The sequence below is a fragment of the Octopus sinensis genome, linkage group LG9, assembly GCF_006345805.1.
Source record: "Octopus sinensis linkage group LG9, ASM634580v1, whole genome shotgun sequence".
NCBI classification, from domain to species: Eukaryota; Metazoa; Mollusca; class Cephalopoda; order Octopoda; family Octopodidae; genus Octopus; species Octopus sinensis.
Genome location: NC_043005.1, coordinates 52,317,594 through 52,340,411, shown reverse-complemented (window position 1 = coordinate 52,340,411; position 22,818 = coordinate 52,317,594). Strand labels below are relative to the sequence as shown.

Below are 22,818 nucleotides of genomic sequence, written 5' to 3'. Positions count from 1 at the left end.
TAGTTAGTCTTAGATCTATTCTATTGAGATCTTCACTTTATTTTGTAATCTCCGTTTCCACATTTGCTCTTTTCTAATCTTGTCTTGTGGAATATCTAATCTTCTAGTAACTACTACCGCTCCTGCATAGATCAATAAGTTAGTGTCTCCTATAGTTTTAGTATCTATTCTACTGATAAGAGAATCTACTTTCTTAGTAATATCTAGCAGCTTCCGTCTGTTGGTTCCTTTTAATGCTGGCAATCTTTTTTTACTCATATGTTTGCAGCTTTTGTGTAGAGATATTGCAGTCCATCTGTTTACATTTTCAGGTATTTGCTGCTGTGCTGGCGCATCTGGGAGAAGTTATTTCTTTCTCCCCCCCCCCTCTCTCTCTCTCTCTCTCTCTCTCTCTGTATATATATGATGGTTTCAGATTTCGCTATTCGCTGCGGTCTTTTCTTGTTTAATCATTATCATTATCATTATCATTGTTATTATTATTATTATTATTATTATATTATTATTATTATATTATTATTATTATTATATTATTAATCTGGCAGAATCATCACCACACTAGGCAAGATGCTTAGCAGTATTTCGTCCGTCTTTACGTTCTGAGTTCAAATTCCGCTGAGGTCGACTTTATCTTTTATTCTTTCGGAGTCGACAAAATAAGTAACAGTTGAGCACTGAGGTTGATGTAATCGACTGTACCAATGCCCTAAAATTTCAGGCCTTGTGCCAATACCAGAAAGGATTATTACTATTATCAAAAGAAACGTCAACCTTTCGCTGTGGTTGACTTTGCCTCTCATCATTTCGAGGTTAATAAAGTCAGTACCAGACTTATACCTTCCCCTAAATTTTCAGGCCTTGTGCCAAAATTTTAAACCATTATTATTAGTAGAATAAAAAATAATTCCAAACATTTAAATATGGTACATCCTTTTACTTTTATTTTTTAACTCTTAGAGTAGTAAGGAAAAAAAACAACAAAATATACATTTCTTGAAGCATCAAAGAATTTTAATAGAGCCCAATATTTCATCTCAGTATTTCAATGCTGAATACAATATCCACAGATTGAAATTGATGATCATTAACGTAATATATATATATATATATATAGTTGTCGAGATTTCTCCAAAATGCTACTTTTTAATGACGAAATGCTTAACGTGGTATGCATTCGAAAAAGGCGGCGAGCTGGCAGAAACGTTTGCACGCCGGGCGAAATGCGTAGCCGTATTTCGTCGGCCGTTACGTTCTGAGTTCAAATTCCGCCGAGGTCGACTTTGCTTTTCATCCTTTCGGGGTCGATAAAATAAGTACCAGTTACACATTGGAGTCGATATAATCGGCTTGATCCGTTTGTCTATCCTTGTTTGTCCTCTCTGTGTTTAGCCCCTTGTGGGTAGTAAAGAAATAGGTATGCATTCGAAATACGTTTAAAGCACGACAATACTGCCAGTATTTTAACGATGAATGAAGATATACTTCGTAATATATTTAACAAAAACGTTAAAGCTAATCGAAAGGGCGTTTACGATTTTATATATCCCTTCTCGTAATCTGTTGGACGCCTGATGAAATAGATGAAATGGCCTGTGATTTATATGACTTAATGCAGGAAGTATGAATAATTTACCATGCTTCTGAAACATGTTTCATGTTCTATGTACTGTGTATATATGCGTGTGTGTGTGTGTGAAAATGAAAGGCTTGTTGAAATTTTTGTCTTTAATAATAGTTGTAATATTTTTGCTATTTATTCAAGTCGTTCTCATATATATAGTTTTCTCGTTTTGTTAATAGATATCACTTATCATTGCAATACTTTTTTTCAAATAATTCAGTACAACTAAGCACAAATTTGTAATTTTAAAACTTTCTTCCTCCTTCACTGCTAACCAGTTTGTTTGAAATATATGTTTTCATTTTTCTTTGAAGTTCTACTTTAAAAATAATAATGTATTGCCATCCAGATTCAACTGCAATACTTTCAGCAAGGTTTTAATGTAGAAGCTGCATTAAATAGAAATGTGGTACGTGTTTCTGATCCGGACATATTACTTCCTCTTCTGTCACATTTTTCATTACAAACAATTATTTGGAATCTAAAATACCATAAACACACACACACACACATATATATATTTATATGTATATATATGTGTGTGTATATATATATGTGTGTGTGTGTGTGTGTGTGTGTGTGTGTGTGTTAAACAAGAAAGTGTTCTCAATTTGAAGCATTTCTATCATTTCTATTAACTTGTTAATTATTATCATTAATTCAAGAAATTATGCTCTGTCGATTTCTCACATGAAAACAATCCAGTATACTGCAACTTTTAACATAATTATATGTAATCAAACTTGTGCAATATTTTTGTCACTGTGTATAAATATACACATATATTTCTTTGTATGTATTTCCATGTTTTGTACATTTAAAACAGAACGTGACAATTGTTCTGATAACGTTGTTAATGGTTTTAACAATGTCTTGATTCTTAACTTTTAGTTTTCCTTTGATTTTGATGGTCAGTTAATATAACCACGCCTTGTTGTTTCATCTTTTCAAATTTAGCTGGAAAAGTCATTATTTTGTTATCTGATAAATCCAATAATTTAATAGCGGGCAACTTACAAATAGTATTTGGAACAGTTTCGATTACGTTGTCTTTGAGTATGAGTTCTTGTAGGCGGTGCATATTCCATAGGTCTTTCGGTATGGTTTTTATATGATTTCCTGTCAAATCTAGTTTTTTAACCCTATATATTGATGTGAAACTAGGTGGAATAGCATTGACACGATTTCCTATCAATATTAAGACACATATCGAAGCCATAACATCCATTTTAGCATCAGGGAATTCTCTAATGGTATTATATGACAGATCAACATAACTTAGCCCTATCATATCCCCGAAATCTTCTGGCAAATCAGTAAGCTGATTCAAAGAAAGATCTAATTCGTTCAACAAACACATATTTAACATTCCCTCAGGAATTTCCTTGATCTTATTAGAAGACGCATTTAATTTACGTAAACGTACAAATCCATCAATTTTCTTTGGCAATTCTGTTATTTCATTGCTATTAATATGAAGTTCTATTAGATTTCGAAGCTTACAAATATTATCAGGAATACCTCTGAGGTTGTTATGGTCCACGGCTAGTACCTCTAACATCTTACATCGACCAAGAGAAAGCGGAATGTCCTCTAACCCAATATTACTTAGGTATAAATGTGTTAGAAACTTTGAATTCTGCTTTTCGGCAATAACGCCTAAAATAGATTTTGGATCGGTTGCTAGTGGGTTCCCAGACAATTTTAGTTGCTCTATAGATTTTGGAACTGAGAAATTGGAAACCATACAGTTTGTCACATCAATAATACGTAGAAATTTCATCTCCCCTAAATATTTTGGTAACGTGTAGAAACTGTTTTCGGATACGTCGAATTCCTCCATAAACATGAATCTACTAAGATCGAGTTCCTCCTTAAGGTTATTTTTAGCGAATTTAAAACTTTTAATAACTTGATTAGCTCCAAGATATGTTGGGAAGTAAGTAATACCATTGTCACTGAAGTTGACATTTTTCAAAGACTTGATTCTGCCGAGATCTGGATGGAAAGACGGAATATTGTTGCCAGCAACGTCCAAAGTAATTAAATGGGTTAGATTACCAATGTCAAAAGGAATACTAGTAAGCTGATTGTTGGCAAAATAAAGGTGTTCCAAGCTGAATAACTTACCAACAGTGAAAAACTTTGATATCTGGTTTCCTGACAGATTTAAAGATTTAAGCGACACTAATTCAAGAAAATTGCTTGGTACCTGGTGAATCAAATTATCTGCTAAATTTAGAGTTTCTATGCGTTTTAATATTCCGAAATCTGATGGTATCTCTGAAATTTGATTTGAATTCAGTAGAAGCGTGTGTAGTCCATACTCCCAGCCTGCGACACTACGAGGAAGCACGCAAATTTGATTATGAGATGCATCTAAATAACGCAGGTTGACCAAACGTCCGATGTTTTCTGACAGTTCCTGTCGATAGTGAAAAACCTTGTTGAAATGCATTTATGATAACGTTTGCATAAACAGTGAAAAAAAGAATAAATATAATAACGATAAGCTATTGTATGGAAATTATGGCTACAGTAATAGTGATGACGAGGAAAAGGAAGAGGGGGAAGATGTGGTGGTGGTGGTGGTGGTGGAGGAGGTGGAGGAAGGGAAGAGGAGGAGGAGATGGATGTGGTGGTGGTGGTGGTGGAGGAGGAGGAGGAGGAGGAGGAGGAGAGGAGGAGGAGGAGGAGGAGGTGGAGGAGGAAGGGAAGAGGAGGAGGAGGAGGAGGAGGTGGAGGGTTGGAGGAGGAGGAGGAGGAGAGGAGTTGAGGAGGAGAAGAGGAGGAGGAGATGAGGAGGTGGAGGTGAGGAGGGAGGGGAGAGGGGAGAGGGGGAAAGGAGAGGAGAGGTGGAGGAGGAGGAGGGAGGAGGTGGAGATGGAGGATGGGAGGAGGTGGAGGTAGGGGAAGAAGGAGGAGGAGATGGATGTGGTGGTGGTGGTGGTGGAGGAGGTGGAGGAAGGGAAGAGGTGGAGGAGGAAGGGAAGAGGAGAAGGAGAAGGAGAGGAGAAGGAGAGAGGAGCAGGAGGAAGGGGAGGAAGAGGGAGGAGGAGGGAGGAGGAGGAGGAGGAGGTGGTTCAGGTGGAAGAGGTGGAGCTGGAGGTGTTGGATGTGGTGGTAGAGGAGGAGGTGGAGGATTGGAGGAGGAGGAGGTGGAGGAAGAGGAGAGGAGGAGGAAGGAGATTCAGGTGGAGGAAGAGGGAGTAGGTGGAGTAGGTGGAGGAATTGGAGGTGGTGGTGGTGGAGGAGGAGGAGGTGGAGGAAGAGGAGGTGGAGGAGGGGCGGAGGTTGAGGAATGGGAGGAAGAACAAGAAATTGATAATGAGGAGGTGGAGTTGGCGAAGGACATTTACATTTTTTTCAACTAAAATGATATAATTTTTTTGAATGATTAGAACATTATTGATTTCTAACTTAGAAAGTCGCCCCTATGTAATCAACATCTGACGATCGAACAACCAGTTTGACACCAGCAGGTTGTAAACAAAAGGAAAGATGATACGTTATAAAGAAATGCTGTGTATAATCCTGAAATTAAATATATTAATGGTCATTTTAGTAACGACAAAACAGAGAGAAAAAATGTAGTGTTTCGACTCAATTTGAATCCAATAAGGTAACATGCATTACATTAGCAATGGTTTTCCTCTAAAGAGTTGAAGTTAGTGAGAAAACTTGAAATTGTGTTACCTTCATTTTTCACATGGTTAAAAGATATTCGAAAAGAGTTAAAAGGTTACCCCTGGCTTGATTAATAGAGTTGGCACTTTTGAGGAACAGAAGGAAAACTAGAAGATATTTGTCCGACGCTCTAATGACTCTTATGTCGTTGTATTTAACAAACATTTTGGAAAACTGTATATCTATCGACTACCTTAACAACGGCACCTAGTTCTTGGACAACCTTAGAGGAGTCATTGTAAATATGTGATTTTTAAAATATATGATTAAAAAAATAAGCGAATTTGTCCAAAAAGCACAAGATAATTTCTTTTCCTTTTCGTTACTTTATGAACTTTTGTTTCTTGATATGTTTATATGTATATATATGTGTTTCCAGCAAAATGGAGCTCCGTCTCACATATGTTCAGTAGCTCAAAAAATTCTCAGTGAAGAGTTTGGGAAAAGGTTTTGGGATAAGGACACCTGACTCCCTTCTTCGCGTGACTTGAACCCTTTAGACTTCAGAATCTGGAATGAACTGCTCAGAAAGGCTTGAGAGAAGCCCCACAGTAACCTGCAAGCCCTCAAAAGCTCCATATGTAGTACGTGGGAGGAGGATATGATAAAGAATTCATTAAGAAAGTTGGTGGTGCATTCAAAAAGAGGGTTGAGGAAGACATTGCTAACAGAGGAGCAACTCTTGGCGCCAGGTGGGATTCCGGCCAGGATTGCCTCGGAAACTTCGCAATAAATCTTTAAGCTTCTATTCGAACTTTATTCCACTCTTTTATGGATTCCTAATCCTGAGCTACGGTTAATTATTTCTGAAAATGTCATTTTCGTTCATGATCTACTTCATCACGACTCTTCCGATGAACTTGCAGAGTAATCGACATTCTTCTTGCTCAAACGAGAGTGCAATAGAGTTAGAAGCATCTCTGATAATTCCATTAAAGTACCTTTAAGCATTCCTGAGACACAAAAGTTCGAAGTTGAATCTAAAATTTGGACAATTTTGCTGGTACACTTGGTATATGTATGCATGTAATGTATGTATGTGTATGTATGTATGTATGTATGTATGTATGTATGTATGTATGTATGTACGTACGTACGTATGTATGTAAGGGTGGATGGATGGTTGGATGGATGCATGCATGTATTTATGTATATATGTATTCATAGGAGTTTTCACATAGTCCCCAATGGCTAAATTCCACGTTGGTGTAATCGGGGCTATTGTAGAAGATATTTGCTAGAGTTGCTATGCAATAGGATGGAACCAAAAATCACGACGTAGAGAAAAGAGTGTTTTTAGCCACAATAATTTACTGATTTCCTGATGAATAAAAACTAAGTTAAGTGTAAATGTATGTTACATGCGACACCTCGATACCTGTAATCGTTCGACGATACGCAAACACATACTACACGACGCACCCACACACACACAAGATGAGCTTAAAAGCTCATTTAAAAAAAAATTTCATTTAACATACTATTGATAGCCTTTAGAATGTAGTAGTAGAAAACACTTTCCTAAGTTACGTCTGAGGAAAGTTTTTAATCTAGAACCACTTGTTACAATGTGAACTTCAAAACAACAAAAGTTTGTCTGAGCCTACGAAACAGAAAATAATCTTGCTCTGTGGTCATGCATTGAACTTTGATTTTTTTATGTACCGTGTTTCTCAGAGGCGCATTTGGAATATTATAATAATCCTAATCAATATATTTGTGGAGGCGCGTGGCTTAGTGGTTAGTGTGTTGAACTCATGATCGTAAGGTTGTGGTTTCGATTCCTGGACCGGGCGATACGTTGTGTTCTTGAGCAATAGACTTCATTTCACGTTGCCCCAGTCCACTCAGCTGGCAAAAATGAGTAACGCTGCGATGGACTGGTGTTCCTCGTCCAGCTGAGGAACACATCACCATTGAAACCGATAAACCGTGCCCATGAGCCTGGCTAGGCTTCAAAAGGGCGCATTTATTTTATTTATTTTTAATCAATATATTTTCTACGTAATCTATAAAAGAAGAGAAAACGCATCCCTCACTTTGCTGCTTTTCATTTAACTGAGCACAAAGATCATAGAGACCAGGAAGATGTCTGGCTTTCATTTTGTGTCGCAAGAATATTTTACAATGTTTGACAATCTTCCAAACCTTTTTTCATATAAATTATAGCTGAGGTGGGATGTTTCTCATGGATTTGTGTGAAGTCCTATGTTAATTATTTAACGTATTTAACGCAGCTGACAAGATCTGCTAGAGCTAATTCATGCATGATGTGTTATTTGAAGATTCATAACAAATGAATTGACTCTTATATCCCAAAGTGATCTCAGAAGAATTTTTGAAGTGTTTTTCCTCAAAGATTTGTCTAAGTTGTCAACAGAAATTAACTGAGTATCTCCCATTTTAAATGCCACCATCAGCATACCACATGAGGATAAAAACAGACATAACCGACCTTGGAATTGCACATTGTAATTCAATTCAGCTTTCATGTTGGTTTGAAGTTATTTTACCATTTTTCGCTTCCTCCAATTTGAACTAGATGCTTTGCTTATTTGGTGTTTTGTTAAGCTATTATTTGCAAAGACTTTGCTATTTTTACATAACACTGATGTAACCCTTTTACAAGAGATATATAGGGAAATTTCCTTTAAACAACTTTCAGAGATTTCTTTTATAATTAACAAAGTTACGTTTATGTTTTGAAATGTTTTTTTCTCGGCCAACGTAGATTTTTAACTCCAAAAACAAAATGAACGCAAAATTCGTGATACAAATGATTCTAAGACATCTTTGATAAATGATAGTTACAATATATAGCACCACTTATTTCGTCTGCATTACAGATATTATGGACATTAATATCTCTGTCAGAAAATGTATAAAATATCTTGATTTCACCCTCAATGTGCACCAGTTTGTTCCGTGTCCGTCAGCCGGATAAAATTATATTCTTTAAAACGTGTCTTATATAGAGGACATGTACTAAGAAAAGGCTGACCATTAATGTTTTAATGAACGAACGCCGTGGGCATCAACCATGCCATTCCAAGCATCATTACATTTTCCCACTTGGCCAACAAGTCTCTCAGAATTAGCAGTTTGTTGTTTAACTGGCATTTTGCCTAGTCAAAACTAATCATTATCATAATTTTATTTTATTGGTTTATGTTTCAAGAAGTAAGTTATGATCTCATAAATTTTCTGAATTATATATAAATGGTCTCATAAACTTGGCTGATATTAATCATAATTAAAATTAATCACAACATATGTAAACATATTTAAATTATAACATTAAAGGAAATGCTCTTGGTGTGTTTAATAAACGCCGCGAGACAATATGTTAATCTTCTTTCACTGCCGTACGCGAGTAGATGAAATATAATTTAATATTTTCAAAATGTAAATACTCGAAATAGCTGAATGAATGAATAGATAAGATATTCTACAATTCGTTCTTTGAGGATGGAAGATCAAATCCACAGAAGCCGATCATGTGCGTTACGTCTAGATAATTTATCTATTTAATTCCGTATGCTTTAAAAACGAAAAATAGTTTTCGAATGGAATAGATATTGATTTTTTTTTTTTTTTATAATTGATAAGCAAAAATGATTCCCGTATTAATGCGTAAGCCAGTGCTTACGCATTAACACCCAGCTGAAATTAAATTACTTTTTTCAGGTTCAAATTCAATTTGCTCAACATTCTATTGACATAATCCCTGGGATATACGCAAAAACATATATATTGAGATTATTCAATAAACCTGTAGCTGCATTTCTTAAGTTAGATTTGCTCTAGATTAGTTCTTATCCAGAAGGTATCAGATCAATCGCATTCTAAATGTGATCAAGCCGGCTTGATTTCCGATAAGTGTATCTTACACTCTCTTTTAATCGTGGGTTATGATGTTACTGCTGTTTCGGGAAGATCAGGTAACCGTATTTATTTCTTGATGGGAATTTCAACATAGATACAATGAAAGAGCTTCAGCCAAAAATCGACTCGAGCTCCTGGATTCTTTTGCCTGTTTCATTAGAAACGAGCTGTACTTAGGCCAATATATTTGTTTATATTTTAATAATGAACAGTGAATGCGCATGGCTCAGTGGTTAGAACGTCGAGCTTACGATCGTGAGGTTGTGAGCCCGATTCCCGGACCGGGCTGCGTGTTGTGCTCTTGAGCAAGACACTATTTCACGTTGCTCTAGTTCAGTCAGCTGTAGAAATTAGTTGTGACATTACTGGCACCAAGCTGTATCGACCTTTGCCTTTCCCTTGGATAACATCAGTGGTGTGGAGAGAGGACTCTGGTATGCATGGGCGACTGCTGGCCCTCCATAAACAACCTTCCCGGACTTGTACCTCGGAGGGTAACTTTCTAGGTGCAATCCCATGGTCATTCATGACCGAAGGGGGTCTCCTCCTCCTCAATAATGAACATTCCCCTCTTAATTTTGCCGTCTTAAGGAGAGATTAGAAGCGTGTATCAATTGGCGAGTAACAATAAAACTAAACTGGTAAAAGATCTTTCGCAAGGCCTAATTTGACAGTCTGATTAAATAAGTAATAATATGTATATTCATTTATGCTGTTCAAGACTAGCTTCCTTCTGTTTGTTATATATTATATTCACAGCTTTACTGCAAGACTAACAAATTTACTTTGCAATCATACAACTGCCGGCATCATGGAGAATTGTCTTTATAATAACATTGGTTCAAACTATGCTTTGTGTGTAGAATATAGTAGGCGGAAACTGCTCGGAAGCCCATTGTATGGATTATATGTGTAGTTCAATTCAAGTGTATTTGTGCATGCTCAGCAACGTAATCGTTAATTTTAGAAAGTCGTATATTCAGCTGATTAAGTAACTGAATATTTATTGTGGAAACAGCAGTGGGATCTGAATATTACTTGGTGTCAGGTGCCCTACCTCGCTCTACGCCTGATCCAAGACTGCAGCTCAGTTACAGATGTGAGCTGTGCAAATTCTGTCTGACAAACAGTGACCACACCTGCTCACCGTCAAGGAAGCGCTGGAGACGTCGTGGCCCCAGCGTATGTCTGCGCATGAGCAGTCACAGCATGCCAATCCGTCCATTCAGCAGGCGTTGACCGCAAATGGATACCAGACCAGTGGAACGCGTCCCTTCCACAGAAAGCAAAAGAACATAATATCTGTATCTTCTGGCCTAAAGAATATTCTATTTAGACACGACCTAGATGATCCGATGTAGTTCGTCTTTGTGGTCGCCCAATCTGAGAGGCATACCACTCATATCTCCCTCAAATTACACCATACTGTCACAAAGAAATAACATAGTGCATAACGTAGACCTACATACCGTTGAAAAGATAGGATGCTTGTGGCTAGAATACTGTTGATTATATGTTGATCTGAACAGTTTCATGCATGACTAAAAACAAATTCCACTTTTAATTCTGTAGAATTCTTCAATAAAGATACGACACACTGCACAGATTATTCTTTCGGGATGATCACCACTGGAATGGAATTGTTTTGTATCAATTTTCACTCCGAGTTTGTTTGTTAGAGGACACTCGAGTTCGAGAAAGATGATTCTGCAATTTCTTTCTGAACAACCTGCACAAATAGCTTGATTAAAGCGTGATAGAATATTTGAACACTGCTTCCATCAAATCGACATTACCTGATGTTGTGTGGACGCCCCCAGACGATGAAGTAGGCTAGCCCAATATGTAGATATAGAAGGAGAAGTCTAGACGTCAGAGTAGAGAGTCGAGAGAGCAGAGTAGAGTAGCAGTCGAGTTGAGTAGAAGGCACCCGAACGTGCGACATAACACCCGTAAAAGTACACGGTCGGTGTGATACGTGTATGATGTCGAAGTGATCACAGAGCAACGTGGAATGAAAAGCGGTGCTCAAAACCACAATGCACCGCTGGGTCCTGTAATCGAAACCTCGGTCGTGAGACAGTTATTTCGAGTACAGCACTCTAATCACTAGGCCGTGCACCCAGGTAAACACGGAGATTATCTGGCGCCAAGTACCAACAATTATTGATAGTGTAAAATTCTTCAATAAGGAAATAACGCATCACCTAATGTAGATCTGCAAACAGTTCAAAAGAGATGATGGTCACGGTTGGAATGTCATTTACCATTGTTGGTCTGAACGGTTAGTTTTGAACTGAGGCTAAATAACAACGACGATAGCAAATATTGGTGGTGTAATGTTGTTGCGTGTTCCGCCAAATTTACGTTGAATTACAGAGGAATGAAATCGAAACTATGGTATGCTTTTGGCGTAGTTTTGCTCTGTGTAACTCATATGCGTGATGTCCATCAAACTGTAGAAGATAGGTTGGTGGGGCGCAATGCTAAAGAGATATTGTAATTTACATGATGCCAGACGTTTGGCCCTTAAGTACTCATAAATATTTCCCTGCCCAGTAAATATTGTCAATCACAGTTGGTTTGTTAACAATTCAAATCAGAAATTATCTAGTTTAGAATACAAAGCAATATTTCCTTCCTTCAATCAAGGTTAAAGGCGGTCTTTGTTGTAGTTGTTTAAATTCATCGTTTTCCCCCCTCATCGCATGGGATGACGTTGTTTTCTTGTATTGAGAATGCCACTGGCGCCACCCACGTGTATATGTGCGTGTGTGTGTGTGTGTGTGTGTGTGTATAGTGCTGATGCCGTAAGGATGGACGGCCGTCTCTCGGTTCATCGCAAGATGTTTATATTTCCTTATTATTCATAGAATTTGCAATTAAATTGGCTATTCACGACTTACTTATATTTCTTCAATTCTGCCCGATAACACAATTGTTTTACAATAATATAATTGTGCAGTTCCTTTTGTTGCTACCTCCCACATCGTCACCTTCTTCGTTGACGTTCTTCACAGTGAAGGCGGTAGTTATAGGGCTGCTGCTGATGCCGCTGATGGTGGTATGGGTGGTGGTGGTGGTGGCGGCGGTGGCGGTAGTTTAGCTAGTGATAATGGTGATGATGAATGCGAATGTCGCAGTAATGGTACTTTAGTTCTTTGTTGCTGCTGCTGTTGTTGTTGTTTTGGTTGTGTCTTGTCTTGTCTTGTCTTTGCCTCAAACCATATTGTTCCTGGCTGAATTTCACGTGATGAATTAACTTCTAGCTTTTGAATAAAGTTAACGATTTCAACAAAAACTTTTTTCGCTAGTTAAGACGAATCAAAGAAACAATAGCTGCCAGAGAACAAGATTGGTCAAATGGCCAAAATATGAGAATTTTCTCATTCAGTAAACCGATTTCTAATGATTTCGTTATAGAAACACCATATGAAGTACATGTGAACTACGATATCAATAAAAAAAATTATAATCATAAACAATATCGCACATAGGCGCAGGAGTGGCTGTGTGGTAAGTAGCTTGTTTACCAACCACATGGTTCCGGGTTCAGTCCCACTGCGTGGCACCTTGGGCAAGTGTCTTCTACTATAGCCTCGGGCCGACCAATGCCTTGTGAGTGGATTTGGTAGACGGAAACTGAAAAGAAGCCCGTCGTATATATGTATATATATATATATATATATATGCGTGTGTCTGTGTTTGTCCCCCTAGCATTGCTTGACAACCGATGCTGGTGTGTTTATGTCCCCGTTACTTAGCGGTTCGGCAAAAGAGACCGATAGAATAAGTACTGGGCTTACAAAGGAATAAGTCCCGAGTTCGAGTTGCTCGATTAAAAGGCGGTGCTCCAGCATGGCCGCAGTTACATGACTGAAACAAGTAAAAGAGTAAAAGAGTAAAGAGTATACATACGAATATGTCTCTAACACGTTTACGTATAAACATGTGTACATAAGAGAGTATGCATATTTAATGTATATGTATAGCGTAAATACACTTTATATGTGTGTGTGTGTGTGTGTGTGTGTGTGTGTATACACTTGTATAGATTTATATCCTATATGCTAATATGTATGAATATTTGTGCGTGTATGTGTATGAATGTGTGTGTGTGTATGAGGGTGCGTGTGTGTGTATGTGTGCGTGCGTGCGCGTGATAGCCTTTTTCGCCGCTTTCAGCTTGTAAGGAATTCAATAATTCAGTCCTACTTTGTTGCGTCTCGAGTAAGTGTCCTTTAATATCGACACGGGGTGACCCAAGGAATGTGGATGAATATCTTTGACAGAAAGTGAAAGAAGCCCAACGTTTACTTAAATACAATGGAACCTCGCAGTAGGAGTGCACCAATGCACGAGTAATTTGCTGCACATGCCGAGGCTCGTGCGAATTTTTGTCTTGAAGTACGAGCAGAAATCCGCAGTACAAGTGAATTTCATACAAGCGACCGCTAGTCGGCGCTGGGCTCGCACACTTTGTCCTGACAAACCCAGTCTCCTCTTGCTCAGTTCACAAATTTATCTCGTTGTGGCAGCATCCCTCGCGTTTTTGCCAGTGTTTTTGTTTAGTTTTGTGCATCTTTTGCTATTATTTTATAATAATTAGTTGTGTTAGCCATGGGTCCTAAGAAGGTTAGTGTAAAGAACAATACTGAGAAGAAGAAAAAGTTGATTACGATAGAAATGAAGGAGGAAATATTTGATAAACATGAAAGAGGAGTGTCTGTATTGGACATAGCACGTTAATTCGACCGAAACACGTCGATGATCTGCACCAAACGGTAGAAAAAGGACGAGATCAAGGCCGTTAAATTAGCAATGGGAGTCTACAGGCTACCCAAGCAACACATATCGGTCCACGAAAGGATGGGAAAATTGATTCTCCTGTGGAGACCATCATCTGTGAGAAAGCACGTGTTTCCTGAAGCAGATCCCTGGAACATCCACGGAGGAGACATCAGCAGACGCATTTAAGGCCAGTCTCGGCTGGTTTGATAATTTCAAGAAGGTGGCTGATAAAGAGTCATGTATGGAGAAGCAGCGAGCTCTTTCGCTTGTGTGAATACCGGAATACCGTCAGCTCATCTCAGCAGAGAGGTACATCGCACAACATAAAACTGGTGAAACTGACCATTTTTATGAAAAAAAAAAATGCCCAGAAGAACCTACATAATTGCAGAGGAGATAAAAATTCCAGGACACAACTATATGAAAGATGGGCTAACTCTCACCCTTTGCGTCAATGATAGTGGAGACTTGAAGATTAAGCCGCTTTTTTTCTTCCAGTCCAAAAACGCACGAGCGTTCAAGTCGCACAAAATCCTGAAGGAGAAGCCGCAAGTAATGTGGAGGGCAAACGTTAAAGCCTGAGTCACCAGGCAATTCTTCTCCGAGTGGGTCAACCCTGTCTTCGGATCAGCAGGGATGTAATGTATCTTCTCGAAAACAATCTTCCTTACAAAGAAGAATAGATTTGTCTGAGCCTTCGAAAATACGACCAGTTCGATGATGGTTTAGTCGGCTGAAACTTCGAAAATGCTATCTATACTATTATTGTTAAAGGACAATATATATGTATGTATGTGTATTCGTTTGCATGTGTGTCTATGCATGATTATATGCATATATGAATGTGTGTGTGTGTGTTTATAAATATATATATATATATATATATATATATATATATATATATATATATATATATATATATATATATATATACCGGAGTAAACACATAAATGTGAAACAAGGTGGAAAAAAGAGTACTCAAATACCAGTGGTAGAGTAATATGCTTTATTTTAAGCAGCAGAAAATTCAACAAAATCTGTTACTCTGAGTTTCTCGTTGCCGTTCATCAGACAGTTTTTGCTAGAATGGAACATATATATTAATTCAATCTATACTCTTACAAACGCTACACCTTTAAAAAGAAATGGACTTGTTTGATTGGCCCTTTAGAAAAAACGGTCAATCTTCGAGCGATAAACAAAAAGGTCAAAAATATATGTATATATATATAAAAAAACTTATAAAAATTATAAAATCCGAGGAAAAAACCGAGAAAAAAACCTATTGCCGTTAATGAAGACAGTACAAATTAATGCAGAGAATTAAACCTGTTATAAATACTGCAATACATATTTATATTAAAATCCACATATATATATCAACATACACAAAAGGATGCGCGTAAACGCCATACATACATATACAGACGTATGAATATGAATCTAAATTTACACATAAAAGCATGTGTACATATATTCACGCAAACCGTCTCGCACGCAAGCTAAAATTCATCTACGTAGCAATTCTCATATACTGAGCAAGGAGGGGGAACGAAAGAAAGGGAAAGAGAGAAAAAGGAACGAAGGAGGGGTGGGGAAAAAACTTGTAGCGATATTATTGGCATCTATAGAGGCCAGTATACATACACAAGTTTGAATTGATACATATACATACCGTCGTGTGTATGCGTGCTTAAGCACAAGCATACTTTCACTTACACATACACAGATACGCATGCTTACAAATACATATGCTTTGCTATACACAAACTTATATAAACATTCTAAATTTGACAACATTGCTTTTTTTTAAAAAAACATTGCTTTTAAAAGATGGGTGCATTAATAAAAATATATACGAAAGACATATAAAATAAAATATAACATCCTATTTTGGGTCATTTATAAATAATCAAGGTAATATAAATAATCAAGGTAATCTTATGCAATACAATAACATGAAAACAAAGTTTGTAGGTTTTTCCTAATATATATGTAGAAACAATAAGACTTTGCTTTAGGTCCGTCGTAGCGCTCAAGAGTCAAAATCAAAATCAAAAGATCAAAATACAATATATACTCTATCCATATGGTATATTTATATTCGACATTTTAAATTTAGCCGCGTGCCTACATAAGTTCATTAACTCACTTCTTTGATTCAAAGAATTATTGTCTTTGAATAATATGTGCATTTTCTCTAATAAGCAAAGCCTGCACTTGAGATTAGACATGGTGCCGAGCCCATTAAGAAATGTAATTTCAAAAACGAAAGCTCCTGTCCGTTAGAAGGGAAATGTCTAGTGAAAGGAGTAGTTTATAGAGCCAAGGTGCAAGTGGAAGGCTCATCGGAATACAAGACATACACAGGGGCTTCAGAAAATTCATTTAAAACAAGATTTTATTCTCATAAGAATTCTTTTAAATACCCAGAGAATAGGAAGAAAACCAGCCTAGCAAAATATGTCTGGGAACTAAAAGAAAAGGAAGCCCCACCTTTCAACGTGACATGGAGCATTCTGGACAGGGCGGCACCATACAGGCATGGAGCTTACAAATATAATTTCAAGTGCAGGCTTTGCTTATTAGAGAAAATGCACATATTATTCAAAGACAATATTCTTTGAATCAAAGAAGTGAGTTAATGAACTTATGTAGGCACGCGGCTAAATTTAAAATGTCGAATATAAATATACCATATGGATAGAGTATATATTTTGTATTTTGATTTTTTGATTTTGATTTGACTCTTGAGCGCTACGACGGACCTAAAGCAAAGTCTTATTGTTTCTACATATATATAGGAAAAACCTACAAACTTTGTTTTCATGTTATTGTATTGCATAAGATTACCTTGATTATTTATATTACCTTGATTATTTATAAATGACCCAAAATAGGATGTTATATTTTATTTTATATTCTTTCGTATATATTTTTATTAATGCACCCATCTTTAAAAGCAATGTTTTTTTAAAAAAAAGCAATGTTGTCAAATTTAGAATGTTTATATAAGTTTGTGTATAGCAAAGCATATGTATTTGTAAGCATGCGTATCTGTGTATGTGTAAGTGAAAGTATGCTTGTGCTTAAGCACGCATACACACGACGGTATGTATATGTATCAATTCAAACTTGTGTATGTATACTGGCCTCTATAGATGCCAATAATATCGCTACAAGTTTTTTCCCCACCCCTCCTTCGTTCCTTTTTCTCTCTTTCCCTTTCTTTCGTTCCCCCTCCTTGCTCAGTATATGAGAATTGCTACATAGATGAATTTTAGCTTGGGTGCGAGACGGTTTGCGTGAATATATGTACACATGCTTTATGTGTATAATTTAGATTCATATTCATACGTCTGTATATGTATGTATGGCGTTTACGCGCATCCTTTTGTGTATGTTGATATATATATGGATTTTAATATAAATATGTATTGCAGTATTTATAACCGATTTAATTTCTCTGCATTAATTTGTACTGTCTTCATTAACGGCAATAGTTTTTTTCCTCGGTTTTTCCTCGGATTTTATAATTTTTATAAGTTTTTTTATATATATATACATATTTTTGACCTTTTTGTTTATCGCTCGAAGATTGACCGTTTTTTCTAAAGGCCAATCAAACAAGTCCATTTCTTTTTAAAGGTGTAGCGTTTGTAAGAGTATAGATTGAATTAATATATATGTTCCATTCTAGCAAAAACTGTCTGATGAACGGCAACGAGAAACTCAGAGTAACAGATTTTGTTGAATTTTCTGCTGCTTAAAATAAAGTATATAATATATATATATATGTATGTATGTATATATATATATATATATATATATTCATATAACGTAGAAATACATACTTTCTATATACATATTCATTTATACACATATGTATATATGAGGTTATATTATATATGTATCGTAGATCGCCGCATCATAGTGGCTGTTCCATGTTACTACTAGTTTAATTCCAGGCAAATCCTCCGCCGGCTGATTATAGGTGCGACGCTGCACCTTTTATATGCAATATATTTTTTTAGCAGTGGAAGTGATCACCTAACGCCCTCTAGCAGGTAACACGATCACGAGACTGACTCAGTTTCGGGCTATTTGGCCTAGCTTCAGTCGCGAGTACCTGTCCGACAAAGCGATAGCCAGAGTTCAATCCAGCCAACAATATATTGTAATCAAAGCGACCATCGGTCACTGATTTGCAACAAGCAAAATAACTAGTTGTAAAATGTCAAGAAGAGATCAGAGTAGTAACTATACTAACAAGTAAAATCAGTCGCCACATCAAAGTGGCTATTCTGTACTACTACTTGGTTAACCCCAGACAAATCCTCTGATCTCTTCTTGAGATTTTACAGCTATACATATATTATGTGTGTGTGAAGGTAGATACTTTTGATCACATAGTGTACATGAAGCTAGGAATGGAGACTAGGACCTGAACTTCAATGAGCTCGTATTCACTGATAAGACCAGAGATGATTCCCTACAAATATTTATCGGGTTATCTATGAATTGAGAAACTGGTTCAGGTACCACCTATAACTATATCACCTATAACATATATATGGTGGTCCATAACTATATCACCTATAACGTATATATGGTGGTCCATATATATGTTGTATTACAGTAGGTTCAATTAATTGCTGGTAGAGACACTATTTCGTTTTGCAAACATTATATACTACCAAGTATATTAAAGGTACATAATACAATAATGTGTACCACTTTTATGTTAGCAGTGCGTTACAAACACTTTAAAGTTGATCTTTAAAAATTTCCTGCATAATTTAGAGCCAGCTCTGAAAGTTACGACGTTTCGTATACAAGTACCTCTTTTTTCTATCTTCGATCGCATTGCTTACATAGACGTATTCGGATACGAAACGTCGTAACATTCACTACTGGTTCTAAATTCCATAGAAAATCAGTAGAGATAACTTAACAGTAACTGTTGTTACATTTACACTGAGGTCTGCTCTCGTGTCAAATGTTGATAACCGATCTTCCACAAAATTTCCCTTATGAATTTGATAAGATAGATATTAAGCAAAGTATACGTGGAAAGGTTCGATATGAATACTTCAACTTTTGAATTAAAGAATTAAAAAATACGTACCTCGAGTTGATTGTGCGAAAGATCAACGTAAACCAGAATTTCCATCTTATGTATATTATCGGGGATTTTCGAGATTAAGTTATATGGGACATGGATCGACTTCACCTTTGGTCTTTTTTTTCCTGCAACTTCCGGGAGTTTTGTTAATTTATTGTAACTGAAATCGAATGTAGCCGGTGACATATAGAGAGTTTTTCTTATAGATTTTATAGAATTGTAAGTGAAATCGCAATATTCCAGCCATGGTACTAAATGAATTTTCTTTGGAAGCGATCGAATACGATTTTCTGAGGCATATATAGATTTTAATGCAATACATTTATGGATTGCAGGAGGTAGGTTTTTTACGTTGTTGTTTGTGATATCAAGCGACTCTAGGCATTGCAGACTGGAGATAGAAGCAGGTATTTTATTTAGGATGTTATTTCTGAAGTTTATTATTCGTAATTTCTCCATAAATCCAATATCTTTGTTGACATTTTTCAATCTGTTGTTACTAGCAAGGATCTGGTAAAGATATGTGTAATATAAAATGAGGATTAAATATGAAACACACAATAAATAAACGGTATTTTGTTGAACTAAAGACAATGTATCAACTCAAGTGAGAATAACATCGAAGTGCAAGGGAGTAACAGGCATTCATTTCTTTCGTCGTGATATTTATTAGTGACATTTCCGCAAGAGGAAGAATGATGGTAACAAAAATTTTGAAACAGCTTCCTGTTATAAGGATAATAATTACTAAAGCACAACAACAACAACAATAATAATAATAACAAAAACAACGACGGAGGCGGCGGTGGTGGTGATGATGATGATGATGATGATAAATTACAAAGAAAAATTTGAAATTGAAAAATTCAACGAGGTGAACATCAGTATATATTAGGTTGGCAACTAGGTTCCCGCTTTTTTTTTTAAATTTTAATATCTTAAAAGGATTTAATAAAAAAAAAACTAACTAATTAATCAATAATGTATTTTCCCTTGTTGTTTACAACTTCCCAACGTTCAACAAGATTTTCAATACATCGATTTCGACTCGAAAAATTGACCCAACCAAGCTCTCAATTCTGCATCAGAATTGAACGAAACCCCGTGCATAGCATTTGGAAGAGATCGAAAGAAGTGGAAATCGGTTTGTGCCAAACCAGGAGAGTACGGTGGGTGTGGCTGCACTTCCCATGCCATGCGTTTGAATGGCTTCCTTGGTCATATTGGCGATATGCAGCAGAACTCTATGCTTCTGATTAGGTCTTCTCTCTTGAATAGCCGTGTTGAGTCGTTCCATCTGTTGAACATAGAGTTCCGCGTTGACCGTTTGATTCCCTTCAAGCAATTCGTAATGGATAATCCCTTCCCAGTTCCACTATAGGAAAAACATCGTTTTACGTGGATGAAGATCTTGTTTCACGCGCAGTGTCGCTTGTTTACCGGGGCTAAGCCAATCCTTACGCTGCTTCATATTGATTTACAGGCACGATTTTTCATCGCCAGTAACGATTCGGTAAAGAAATCGTTGTTTGTGTCCATGAGTTGAGCGATGACGAGCAAGCAAACCAGCGGAGACTGTGACTCGTTGATTTTTCTTGTTGTCACTTAAAGCATGCGGAACCCATTCTCCATACTTCGGAACCCTTCCCATCGAGTGAAGATGCTTCTCTATAGCAGTGTCGGAACATTCCATTTCCTCTGACAGTTCCCTTGTCGTTTGACGAGAATTTTCGTGCAAAAGTTGGTTTAATCACTCTTCATCGAACTTAACTGTACGGCCAGAACGCGGTGCGTTTTGAGGTCAAAATTTCCATTTTCGAACTTGGCATACCAATCCCGAGCGGTTCTTTCAGCTATGGCACCCTCTCCATACACAGCACAAATGTCGCGAGCAGCTTTTGCGGCCTTAGAACCGTCATTAAAAGCAAAAAGAAGGAGGTGTCTTAAATGCTCGTTTTTCTTAAGTTGAGTGGTTGTGAATTGTGTTGCAGTTGTGGTTTCAGAATATGTTTTTGTTGATTTCTTGGAGTGGGGCTGTGTCCTCTCCTCCTCTTTCGCCTACCCACTTTTGTTACTGTGATCCATTGATCGTTCAGCTCTTCTTTCTCGATATTATTGCAGTTTATGTTGGTTTGGGAGGCAGACTTGATGTTGGTTTGCTTTTCTGTAGCAACTGGAGGTATATTCCTTCTTTGTCTTGGTTTGGAAGTAGGTGTGTCCGTGGGTGTGAGTGTAGGTGTAGGTGCCTTGAGCACTTGTTCATGATTTTTCTTTAGTGGTGTTTGTGGTGTTGGCAGCAGTGGGAGTTTATTTTTTCTTGTTTCAAAGCAAAAAGCCTTTAACTGTGTTACAGATCCACATATGTGACATCTTGGCTTTCTACGGGAGATCAATTAGATCAGGCAGCTGGTCGATATGGTCCGGCTTAGATTCTAAAGTCACTTCCATACCTAAACCGGACCAGTTTTGCTCAGATATTTTCTTGACAGCCAATATAGTCACTTCCTCTTCTTCTATACCTGCCGGGACGGCACCCACTAACCAGATGCTGGATATTTCTGGCGGTAAATTTAACACCCTAAACTTGGAAAGACGTAGCCACGATAGTTGAGAATTAAAAAGTTGCCATTCCTCAAAGTGGTCGTGCAATGACACCTGGCTCTTTTTTCCGTCCCAAATCTCACCTCAATAGTTTCATACTTCTTTCCTCTGGTGATGTGGGTCTTTTGTTCCCACACGCTCCCGATACATTTTTGTATTTTGCTCTCAGGAGCATTTTCCATCCGTAGTCATGTGGAATTTTAGTGTAGAGGTTGATAACATCGAAGGTGACTAATAGTGCTTCTTCGTTGGTGTTTTTTGATAGATGCTCTAGCATGTCCAGATCTTCTCTAACGAAACAGTCATTGAACGTCAATATCCACCCGCACTTATAGACCATGGAACTAAACGTTTGTGTCCAAGAAATTGGACACAAACACACTAAGGACAACAAACAAAACACCACACCTCACTTTAAATCACTCCCATACATATCAACCCACAACCCCAGAAACAATGAAGCATACAATACAATTATACAAAATTTTCCTTTGCTCACTCAACATCCAGAAATGAACAACATCCTATATACACATAAAATCAATCAAGATACTCCTAACAAATGCAAAACTATACTCAATACATACGATATCAACAGTTAAAAAATGCAGACGACCTAATTGTGGTACATACCCATTCCTAACTGAAGGCTCGGAATTCACATTCCGGAAAGGAGAAAAATTCTCAATTAAGACGAACTTCACATGTACTTCTCAGAATCTTATCTATGTCCTAACTTGCTCAGGTTGTGGCCACAATTATTTAGGCCAAACGAGCCTTACTATGCCTTACTGAATCTTCATCATTTTTGCTCCCTATATATGTGTGTGTGTGTGTATGTATGTATGTATGTATGTATGTATGTATGTATGTATGTATATATGTATGTATATACATACATATATGTATGCATATTATGCATATATGCGCTAAAATTTCTTCGGTGCCTCAGCATGGCCGCAGGCTAATGACTGAATCAAGTAAAAGATATTTATATATATGTGTGTATGTGTATGTGTACATAGGCACATTCTCTTGATATATTTATATATATATATATATATATATATGTATATAATATGTATGTGTATGCATGTATGTATGTAAT

At 37.0% G+C, this 22,818-nt stretch overlaps 1 protein-coding gene across 1 annotated transcript in view; it reads right to left on the bottom strand.

The window, feature by feature from the left end:
* Positions 1-2,405: 2,405 nt before the first annotated feature.
* Positions 2,406-22,818, bottom strand: part of LOC115215421 (leucine-rich repeat and death domain-containing protein 1-like) — an 82,299-nt gene continuing 61,886 nt past the window's right edge. Inside the window, exons 3-4 of the mRNA XM_036505961.1 lie at positions 19,113-19,619; positions 2,406-4,046 (exon numbers count right to left, since the gene is read on the bottom strand). Of these exons, the coding sequence (XP_036361854.1) occupies positions 2,502-4,046; positions 19,113-19,619 (2,052 nt within the window). The 3' untranslated portion in view covers positions 2,406-2,501. The remainder of the gene's footprint in view (positions 4,047-19,112; positions 19,620-22,818) is intronic.